Source organism: Ictidomys tridecemlineatus, chromosome 11 (assembly GCF_052094955.1).
Source record: "Ictidomys tridecemlineatus isolate mIctTri1 chromosome 11, mIctTri1.hap1, whole genome shotgun sequence".
Classification (NCBI taxonomy): Eukaryota; Metazoa; Chordata; class Mammalia; order Rodentia; family Sciuridae; genus Ictidomys; species Ictidomys tridecemlineatus.
Genome location: NC_135487.1, coordinates 98,014,879 through 98,026,665, shown reverse-complemented (window position 1 = coordinate 98,026,665; position 11,787 = coordinate 98,014,879). Strand labels below are relative to the sequence as shown.

The following is an 11,787-nucleotide window of genomic DNA, read 5'->3' as shown; positions in this document are numbered from 1 at the left end:
TTTTTTTTATCCATTCGTCTATTGAAGGGCATCTAGGTTGGTTCCACAGTCTTGCTATTGTGAAATGTGCTGCTATGAACATCGATGTAGCAGTGTCCCTGTAGCATGCTCTTTTTAGGTCTTTAGGGAATAGACCGAGAAGGGGGATAGCTGGGTCAAATGGTGGTTCCATTCCCAGCTTTCCAAGAAATCTCCATACTGCTTTCCAAATTGGCTGCACCAATTTGCAGTCCCACCAACAATGTACAAATGTATCCTTTTCCCCACATCCTCGCCAGCACTTATTGTTGTTTGACTTCGTAATGGCTGCCAATCTTACTGGAGTGAGATGGTATCTTAGGGTGGTTTTGATTTGCATTTCTCTGACTGCTAGAGATGGTGAGCATTTTTTCATGTACTTGTTGATTGATAGTATGTCCTCCTCTGAGAAGTGTCTGTTCAAGTCCTTGGCCCATTTGTTGATGGGATTATTTGTTATCTTATTGTCTAATTTTCTGAGTTCTTTATATACTCTGGATATTAGGGCTCTATCTGAAGTGTGAGGAGTAAAGATTTGTTCCCATGATGTAGGCTCCCTATTTACCTCTCTTATTGTTTCTTTTGCTGAGAAAAAACTTTTTAGTTTGAGTAAGTCCCACTTGTTGATTCTAGATGTTAACTCTTGTGCTATGGGTGTCCTATTGAGGAATTTGGAGCCCGACCCCACGGCATGTAGGTCGTAGCCAACTTTCTCTTCTATCAGATGCCGTGTCTCTGATTTGATATCAAGCTCCTTGATCCATTTTGAGTTAACTTTTGTGCATGGTGAGAGAAAGGGATTCAATTTCATTTTGTTGCATATGGATTTCCAGCTTTCCCAGCACCATTTGTTGAAGATGCTATCCTTCCTCCATTGCATGCTTTTAGCCCCTTTATCAAATATAAGAAAGTTGTAGTTTTGTGGGTTGGTTTCTGTGTCCTCTATTCTGTACCATTGGTCCACCCGCCTGTTTTGGTACCAGTACCATGCTGTTTTTGTTACTATTGCTCTGTAGTATAGTTTGAAATCTGGAATCGCTATACCACCTGATTCACACTTCCTGCTTAGTATTGTTTTTGCTATTCTGGGTCTTTTATTCTTCCATATGAATTTCATGATTGCTTTCTCTATTTCTACAAAAAATGCCGTTGGGATTTTGATTGGCATTGCATTAAACCTATAGAGAACTTTTGGTAATATCGCCATTTTGATGATGTTAGTTCTGCCTATCCATGAACAGGGTATATTTTTCCATCTTCTAAGGTCTTCTTCAATTTCTCTCTTTAGGGTTCTGTAGTTTTCATTGTATAAGTCTTTCACCTCTTTTGTTAGGTTGATTCCCAAGTATTTTATTCTTTTTGAGGATATTGTGAACAGAGTGGTTGTCCTCGTTTCCATTTCAGAGGATTTGTCGCTGATATACAGGAATGCCTTTGATTTATGCGTGTTGATTTTATAATCTGCCACTTTGCTGAATTCATTTATTAGCTCTAACAGTTTCTTTGTAGACCCTATTGGGTCTGCTAGGTATAGAATCATGTCATCTGCAAATAGTGATAATTTAAGTTCTTCTTTTCCTATTTTTATGCCTTTAAATTTCTTTCATCTGTCTAATTGGTCTGGCCAGTGTTTCGAGAACTATGTTGAACAGAAGTGGTGAGAGAGGGCATCCCTGTCTTGTTCCAGATTTTAGAGGGAATGCCTTCAATTTTTCTCCATTCAGAATGATGCTAGCCTGAGGCTTAGCATAAATTGCTTTTACAATGTTGAGGTATGTTCCTGTTATCCCTAGTTTTTCAAGAGTTTTGAACATAAACGGATGCTGTACTTTGTCGAATGCTTTTTCCGCATCTATCGAGATGATCATATGGTTCTTATTTTTAAGTCTATTGATGTGGTGAATAACATTTATTGATTTCCGTATATTGAACAAGCCTTGCATACCAGGGATGAATCCTACTTGATCATGGTGCACAATTTTTTTGATATGTTTTTGTATCCGATTTGCCAGAATTTTATTGAGGATTTTTGCATCTAGGTTCATTAGAGATATTGGTCTGTAGTTTTCTTTCTTTGAAGTGTCTTTGTCTGGTTTCGGAATCAGGGTGATGTTGGCCTCGTAGAATGAATTTGGAAGTTCTCCCTCTTTTTCTATTTCCTGAAATAGCTTGAAAAGTATTGGTATTAGTTCCTCTTTAAAGGTTTTGTAAAACTCTGCTGTATACCGATCCGGTCCTAGGCTTTTCTTAGATGGTAATCTTTTGATGGTTTCTTCTATTTCCTCAATTGACATTGGTCTGTTTAGGTTGTCTATATCCTCCTGACTCAATCTGGGCAGATTATATGACTTAAGAAATTTATCGATGCCTTCACTATCTTCTATTTTATTGGAATATAAGGATTCAAAATAATTTCTGATTATCTTCTGTATTTCTGAAGTGTCTGTCGTGATCTTGCCTTTTTCATCCCTTATGCTAGTAATTTGAGTTCTCTCTCTTCTTCTCTTCGCTATCATGGCTAAGGGTCTGTCAATTTTATTTATCTTTTCAAAGAACCAACTTTTCGTTTTGTCAATTTTTTCAATTGTTTCTTTTGTTTCAATTTCATTAATTTCAGCTCTGATTTTAATTATTTCTTGCCTTCTACTTCTTTTGCTGTTGTTTTGCTCTTCTTTTTCTAGGATTTTGAGTTGAAGTATGAGATCATTTATTTGTTGTTTTTTTCTTTTTTTAAGGAATGAACTCCAAGCAATGAATTTTCCTCTTAGAACTGCTTTCAATGTGTCCCATAGATTCCGATATGTTGTGTCTGTGTTTTCATTAAACTCTAAGAATTTTTTAATTTCCTCCTTGATGTCTTCTAAAACCCATTGATCATTCAGTAACCTATTGTTCATTCTCCAAGTGATGCATGATTTTTCCTTGCTTCTTTTATCATTGATTTTTAGTTTCATTCCATTATGATCAGATAAGATGCATGGTATTATCTCCGCTCCTTTATATTGTCTAAGAGTTGCCCTGTGACATAATATATGATCTATTTTTGAGAAGGATCCATGTGCTGCTGAGAAAAAAGTGTAGCTGCTTGATGTTGGGTGGTATATTCTATATATGTCAATTAAGTCTAGGTTGTTAATTGTGTTATTGAGGTCTATAGTTTCCTTATTCAACTTTTGTTTGTAAGATCTGTCCAGTGGTGAGAGAGGTGTGTTGAAGTCTCCCATGATTATTGTATGGTGGTCTATTAGACTCTTCAACTTGAGAAGAGTTTGCTTGATGAACACAGCAGCACCGTTGTTTGGGGCATATATATTTATGATTGTTATGTCTTGTTGGTGTATGGTTCCCTTGAGCAGTATGTAGTGTCCTTCTTTATCCCTTTTGATTAACTTTGGTTTGAAATCTATTTTATTTGATATGAGTATGGACACTCCTGCTTGTTTCCACAGTCCATATGAGTGATATGATTTTTCCCAACCTTTCACCTTCAGTCTATGTATATCCTTTCCTATCAAATGCGTCTCCTGTAGGCAGCATATTGTTGGGTCTTGTTTTGTGATCCATTCAACTAGCCTGTGTCTCTTAATTGGTGAGTTTAAGCCATTAACATTTAGGGTTATTATTGAGATATGGTTTGTTCTTCCCGCCATATTTGTTTATTAATGCTGCTAAACCTGATTTGTTTTCCTCTTTGATTATTTTCCCCCCTTTACTGTCCTACCTCCTGCTGTTGGTTTTCATTGTTATTTTCCATTTCCTCTTCCTGTAGTGTTTTGCCAAGGATTTTTTGAAGAGATGGTTTTCTAGCTGCAAATTCTTTTAACTTTTGTTTATCATGGAATGTTTTAATTTCATCTTCCATCCTGAAGCTTAATTTCACTGGATACACGATTCTTGGTTGGAACCCATTTTCTTTTAGCATTTGAAATATGTTATTCCAGGATCTTCTAGCTTTTAGAGTCTGTGTTGAGAGATCAGCTGTTATCCAGATTGGTTTACCCCTAAATGTAATCTGCTTCCTTTCTCTTGTAGCTTTTAAAATTCTCTCCTTATTCTGTATGTTGGACATCTTCATTATAATGTGTCTAGGTGTGGATCTCTTATGATTTTGCACATTCGGCGTCCTGTAGGCTTCTAGGATTTGGGGTTCTGTCTCATTCTTCAAGTCTGGGAAGTTTTCTCATATTATTTCACTGAATAAATTGTTTATTCCTTTGGTTTGGATCTCTGTGCCTTCCTGTATCCCAATGACTCTTAAGTTTGGTCTTTTGATATTATCCCATATTTCTTGGATGTTCTGCTCATGGTTTCTTAGCAGACTTGCTGAGCTGTCTATGTTCTTTTCAAGTTGAAATACTCTGTGTTCATTGTCTGATGTTCTATCTTCTATGTGATCCACTCTGCTGGTAGTATTCTCAATTGAGTTTTTAAGTTGGTTTATTGCTTCCTGCATTTCTAGGATTTGTATTTGTTTGTTTTTTATTTCCTCTATCTCCTTGTGAAATTGATCTTTTACTTCCTGGATTTGTTTATGTAGTTCCTTGTCAATGTGATCTTTCATTGTCTGATTTTGCTGTCTCATGTCTTCCTTGAGACTCCAGATCATCTGAAGCATGTATATCCTAACCTCTCTGTCTGACATTCCATCTGTTGCAGCTATTACCTCTTCTAGAGTTGAGTTGACCTGCATTGCCTGTGGTTTTTTCTTTCCTTGTCTTTTCATACTGCTGGCGTTTCTTTCTGCTTGGTGAAACTGTTGTGTTTTTGAAATTTTCCCTCTATTTATTTATATTGCTCTTGTATAGTTTATAAGTCTCCCTTGCAGGACAGGTGGTGGCTGTGATCCTCCACCAATTGGTGCGATCCGTCTACCACGCTGGCGGGCCCTAGGTCTGCTCTGCTGGCCGGTCGAAGGTCCGCCTACCCAGCAGGCGCGAGAGGCACCTCTGTCTCTCCGCAGGTTGCTGGGCCTGACCTGCCCGTGGGTCGCTGGTTCTCCTACCTTGCAGGCACTGGGGGTGGGGCCAGCTCCGGCCCGCAACAAGCCGCTGGGCGTGATCTGCCGGTGGTCACAGTCCTGCCTCCCATATTAATTTTTTGAGGAACATATTATATATATATAGGGGCAAGCTACATAATATATAGATTATGTTAATAGGTTATAATTAAAGAATATAGAATAAAAGTATTATGGAGTAAATTTTATATAGAGAGAATACTGACAAACTACAAAGAAAATGGGCAAAGTCTAGTAATGGAAGGATCTAATTCTTGAAACTGTTCTGTGTAAAATATATCCAAAGATTGGGGGGAAAGTAAATATTTGTCTATTCTTCAGAGATTTTTATAATGTATACAATTGATTTATTAGAGACAATATTTGAAATCAAGGCAACATTCTTGGAATTAGTAAGTTTTGAAAAAAATTATTTCATTAAAATGTAGAATTCTTAGAGACATAATTCCAAAAACACACTCACAAAAGAAAAATAATTCAGACAGAGCAAAATTTTTAAATTTTGATGCAGTCTGAATTTACACTATTAGAAAAGAAATTACACTATTAGAAAAGAAAGAGAAGCTAGAGACCAGGATAAAATATTTGCAAATCACATATCTTACAAAGGACTTGTATTCAGAATATATGAAAGAAATCTCAAAAATCTACCATAATAAAACCACCAAGTTTTTGAAAATGGGTGGAAAATTTGAGCAGATATTTTACCACCAAAGATGGTAAAATATCTGCTCAAATAGGTAGGAACACAGGTAGAAGGAAAATAAGCACTTGAAAAGATGTTAATCCCTATGACGATAACTGTTCCACTGCTGAAGAACCAAACTCCAGTTAAATCTCACTTAAGGAAACCTGGTGCCATCCAAGACTCAAAGCACAAGGTCATGTCCTCCCAACGCGCTCAGGAGGAACTAGGAAACAAGGAAGTTCAAGAAGATGAAGCCTATTTAAAAGTCCATGTGGGAGGTAAGACCATAGCTTCCCAAATTGACCAATCACCTGAGAGAGTATGACCATCAACAAATCAGCAGTCAACTTTTGTCTCAGTCAGCTAATATATGTAGAAAGTCATGGTAAGATGCAAGGCCTGTGTGGTTTCTTTAGTAATTCCTACTCAGTAGTGATTCTTGAGCTTCTGTGGAACCCTAGTATTATGGTTTAGCTGTGGTGTTCCCCAAAAGCCCAAATGTAAGACAATGCAAGAAGGTTCAGAAGAGAAATGATTGGGTTATAAGCGTCTTATTAACCCAATCAGTAAATTAAACCCCTGATAGAGATTCACTGAGTGGTAACTGAAGTGGTAGTGTATGGCTAGAGGTAGTGGGACTTGGAGTCATGGCTTTGGGGTAGATGTTTTTTTATCTGGAGAGTAGAAATTCTCTATTTCCTTCTTGATCACCGTGATGTGAGCTGCTTCCATCTGCCACACATTCCGCCATGTTGTTCAGTCTCATCTTGAGCCCTGAGAAATAGAGCCAACCTTCTATGAACAAAGACCTCTGAAACCTTGAGCCCTCAAATAAACCTTTTCTACTCTACAATTGTGCTGGTTGGCTCCTTTAGTCACAGCAGCAAAAATGCTTGACTATAACACCTGATAAAAAATGCTTGACTATAACACTAGATCCAGGTGCCCTACTGGTAATGCTTAAGGAGACCAGTGAGTAGGAGGAAGAGGGGAGAGGGAAGTGGTCAAGGCATGTAGAGCATCATAAGGTGCAGAGAAGATGCTAACAAATAGAGAAGTGTTTAAGATGGCACAGGTTTAGGAGAACAAGAAGTCTATTTTTAATGTATAGAAGAGTTCAAAGGGTCCGCAGACTGGTTTGGGGGATAGAAAAAAAGGGGTTGGAAAAAGACAAGGCATGAATTTATAAGGAGACAGAAAAGAGGCAACTGATATAAAAGGAGGGGAGTTGAAGTTTATAGGTGGTAGAAGAAAGTGTCAGAGTAGTGGAGCGATGGGTTATGCGTGAACAGTAAAAGACCATGAAGAATTGATAGGGGAAAGTGAGGGATATTATAACAGGGTCACAAGAGAGCTATTGTGGACTTAGAATTATATAGGGTGAGAATGTTAGAAGGGAACAATGAGTTTATAATAAAAGTTTTACAGATGAATAGTGATAAATGTGAGGGTCTCATCTGTAAAGTACTTTATGAAACACAGAGAGACCATTCTGAAGGCAATAGCAGTGTTATTAAAAGAAGATATTATAAAGGGCCAGTGGCAGTTTTACAGAGTAAGAGTCCTCAGAATTAGGGGTTGGGGAAGTGCAGTAGCAGAGGCCAGAAGCCAAATAAGAAATGCTGGAGGGGATCTTCAAAGACATTGCAGAAGACAGGAAGGAAGGTTTAGGACACAGGGAAAGGATTATGAGGCAAGAGAGGGATTGTAATGCAAAGAAGGTGGGAAGTTCTGATGCCAGAGAGGTACTGAAAGGAACAGAAAAGGTTTAGAAATGACATACATGGTAGGAGTAAGTGGGAGTCAATGAGAATTTTAAGGAGAGCCAATGAAGATTGTATGGGAGGCAAGAGGAGATATGTTAGGGTTAAAAAGAAGAGAGTAGGAATGGGTGGTAGAGTTCATGAACCATACCTAAGCCTAACCTACTCTTGCTGTTTCAAGGTGTTTAAATTAATATCTGAAGTTGAGGCCCATAAAAGCGAGGGCAAGGAGCAGGAAGAGTCCACACTACTTGGCCTCCTGGCTCTCTTTTTTGCTGTTTCTGTAACTTTCCAACCCTAATCCTATCACACTGGGAGGGAATTTGCATCATGCCAGTCCTCCTCCTCCCTCTCCATCCTGGCCCTGACCCTGGCTCAGCTTCTTCTTGTTCCCTCTCTTGTGCTAGGAGCCTGAGTGATGGCATCTCCTTTAGGTTCAGACCCTCAAGTTGGGTCCTTACAGTCTATAGCTGACCCCCATCCTATATCCCTTTGAAACTCATTTTCTTCCAGCTTGGTGTGGTGGTACATTCCTGTAATCCCAGTCTCTTACTAGGCTGAGGCAGGAAGATCACCAGTTCAAAGCTAGCCTCAGCAACTTAATGAGACCTTGTCGCAAAAAAAAAAAAATATATATATATATATATATATATATATATATATATCTATCTATCTATCTATCTATCTATCTATATATATATATATATATATATATATATATATATATATCCATCCATTTGGGCAGAGTAGGGGCACTTGTTTTAATGTTGGGAATACCAGGTTATTTGAGATCAGGAAAAAAATGTTTCTTTAATTGTTAATGGGGACTCTTTTTAAAACAGATGGCTTAAATGGCTTAAATTATTCTTGATATAATTAAAATTTTATTCTGTGTGTAAATACATGAGTACAAGAGGATTTGAAAAATTTGAGTGGCTAGTATGAATTAATCATCCTATATTAGGGCACATATGACAAATTAGGACTTTTTCTGTTCATACAAAGAGAACTTGGGTTATCTTTAATGCACGTGGAAGAGTTAAATGCAAAGAGTAATTACCTAATATATGATTGAAGTTTATAATGTGGAAAGAATAATTATAATTGCCTTTAAGTGATATATCTTAGAAAAGCTATGTACACAGAAAAATATCTGACTATATAATTTTCCATGCAGATATTCACTAAGATGGTGGTAGTGGAGACACATACATTCTCACTTTGACTCAGGATATTTTTCAGCTATAGTGTTAAGGAGATGGCATGAAAATCACATATAAGACTTTATTTTACCAACTTATGATAAAATCAGAAATAAAAGACCACAGGGAGATCTGGTGGGAAGAAACTTGAAGCTCAACTGGTACTTTAAATAGGGGTCTACAGAAGCTCAACTGGTACTTTAAATGGGGGGAGAGAGAGAGAGAGAGAGAGAGAGAGAGAGAGAGAGAGAGAGAGAGAGAGAGAGAGAGAGAGAGAGAGAGACAGGACACCTGGGAATAATTACCACACAGGCAAATATTAAATTCTTATGATTGGATCAGATTTTCAGGATGGAATGTGAATGGGAAGAGGAAAATATTAAAGATGAAGTGTTGGTGATCACATGCATATTCACTTAATTTGAAAAAGAGTCATCAACTAAGAAGAAACTGTCAAAAATAGAAGACCTAGGAAAGAGTTGTATGTTATATAGGAAGGCAAAATAAATATTAAAGATTAAAAAGATCAATTATGTCAAGTACTAAAGAGAAGGATACCACAAAAGCTCTATGATTCATCAGGTAGAAAGACCTTCCTGATATTGACTAAAAATGTTTTCTGAAATGGGGTGGGTACTTACATAAGGTGAAATATTGGCAGTGCTTGAATTTCTACATATGAGTCTCCATTGCTGCAACTCAGATGGAGCAGTTGGTATGGCTTGGGATTGTCTTTACAAGGCAATTTGCATAAGATTAGAAAATCCTTAATGTTCTTATTGAATGATTGTGTGAGGGTGAGATAGGTACTCATTAACATTCAGATATTGTCAAATGGAGGCTGTATATAATGCCAGATGTTATTTAAGGTAACAAAAAGAGGTCAATGAAGACATATATTAAGAAATATAAAAATAAAATTTACTTGCAGAAAAAAGGGGAAGAAGTAGAGTATCTGAATAGAGGGTCGTCTAAAACCTTCAATGATGCAGGTACCCTCCCTAAAATGTGCAAAGTAATTATTGGTAGCCTTTGAATTTCTTAATTTTAAGAGGATTATTAAACCTAATAAAGAATAATCTTAATTAAAAGCAAAATATATCTAAAATATATGATCTTAATATACACACATATACACAGACATTTTTTTGGGTGAAGATAAAAGGCTACAGCACTTAAACATCTAGGTGAATGTTGATAATGAGCCATTGATCATCTCAAATATAGCGCACTTGCTCTCTTTGACACTGGACTTGGCTTCTACTGTGCATCGGATCAGGTAGAAGCTTTTCCCAAAATTAAGTGCAGACCATGTGTCCAGAGGCTCAACCTTTTAATTGTAAAGAGCAGAGGCAGCCCTTGTCCCCCACAATAAGATCTATGCAATTGAGTTGTGAAGTCTTGGGGTTTTATACTTAATGCACACTAATATTTTGGTGCTGGATATTAGTGAACATGCTGACTCATATTACTACCACCAATATAATTGTAGATTTTATATAAATGTAAATGATGTTAAAAAGTTGTTGATCGGGGCTCCCCGGCGCCAGAGGGCGGGAGACGCTTCCCCACGCTGGTGGCGTTCGCTCGTTCACACCGACCGACGTTCCAGGTGAAGCGGGGGACGAAGCTCCCCTGTGCCCGCTCCTTCAGGGATGCACCACCGACGCGCCGGCTCCAGCCGCCGAACCGCCCCCTCCTGGGCAGCAGCGGAATCTCCGGAGCCGGGCCGCGTTCCACTCGCGGCTTTACAGCGCGGGCCGCGCGCGCCGACCTCTGCCCCGGAAGTCTTCGCTCGGCTGCGCGCACGCCCAGCTGGCTCTGCCGCCCGCCAGCCGCCCGCTCTCCGCCCGCCCGCCGCCCGCCGCCCGCTCTCTTCCCGCTGGCCATGTCGTCCAAGAAGCACCGAAAGCGGCTGAGCCAGACCTCGGAGAGCGGGTCGCCCGCGCCTCCCGCGGCCGCCTGCGGCTCAGCGGCGGCCGGGACCCTGCTGGTGACCAGCTTCCTAGAGAAGGGTGAGGGCACCGCGGGAGCGGGGGCCGGTCGGCCACGCGGGGTCGTGGCCGCTCCGCGCCAGGGTCCGCTCGGCGCGCCGGGGCGGCGCTCTGACGCAGGTCGCAGCCCTGCGCAACCCCGCGGGCCTCGGAGCCGGGGTGACCCTCAGGTGTGGCGCGGCGCGAAGCCCCGGGGCGGGGTGCCAGCCCACGGCCGGCGTCCAGTGCCCACCCTGCCCGATGCCGTGGCTTTGAACGACGCACTGGACTAAAGTGGGCTTCTGTGTGTCCAGACCCTAAGGCGGTCCTGGGGCCGGCTTCGCGGTGGCCCACTTCCGTAGGGGTCAGAGTACGCCCTCGCTGACCCGCGGCCCACCCCTGTCCTCCCTCGCTGACCCGCGGCCACCCCTGTCCTCCCTCGCTGACCCGGAGCCCGCCCCTTCTCCCTTGCTGATCCGCTCCACCCCTTCTCCAGCTGGACTCTTCCCGCTGACATCTTCAAACCTCTGCATTTTCTTGGGACCACCGCTCTGATTTCTTCATTGCCAAATCCTGGACTCTGCCTTCTCATGTCTTGCGCCCTTCTTGGCCTCTTCCTGCTTGACCTGTCTTTGAGTGGAAGCCGTCCTGCCGTCGTCACTGATCATCTCCATCCAGTGGATGATTTTACATTACTTTCTTTACCAAAGCTTTGCAGCTTTTGGCAGTGTAGATCAAGTCTCTTCCTTCAGTCGCTTATTTTCTGCACGCTTGTGGGTATTTGCTTCCTCGGCAGGCTTCTCCTTTTCCATTAAACGTGGAAGTCTCTTAATTCTTAGTCCTAAATCTTACAAGGCCAACAATTCCCCATCCATACCTCTACTTTTTCAAATTGGTTTTTGTAACTCATGTTGTTCCAGAGTCTTGATTCCCTTGTCTTTTGTACTGTGCTGCTTAAACTCTCTGTGCTGAAGGTTTTAAAATGTACAAAAGGTCACACTTTGGCACTTTTGTAGAACACAATAAAAATGAACTAGGAAAATAAGTTAAAAAAATAAAGGAAAAGTTTTTATTAGATCCACCAGATGTAAAATTGTTGTGTTAAATTGCAATAAAAGCTTCTTAA

General features: G+C 40.3%; 1 protein-coding gene across 1 annotated transcript; it reads left to right on the top strand.

Moving 5' to 3' along the window:
- Positions 1 to 5,826: 5,826 nt before the first annotated feature.
- Positions 5,827 to 11,408, top strand: LOC144368621 (uncharacterized). The gene is made up of 3 exons (XM_078027794.1): positions 5,827 to 6,001; positions 10,212 to 10,703; positions 11,158 to 11,408. Exons 1-3 carry the CDS (start codon positions 5,827 to 5,829, stop codon positions 11,214 to 11,216), a joined length of 726 nt encoding a protein of 241 aa, XP_077883920.1. The 3' UTR covers positions 11,217 to 11,408.
- The last annotated feature ends 379 nt before the right edge of the window (positions 11,409 to 11,787 follow it).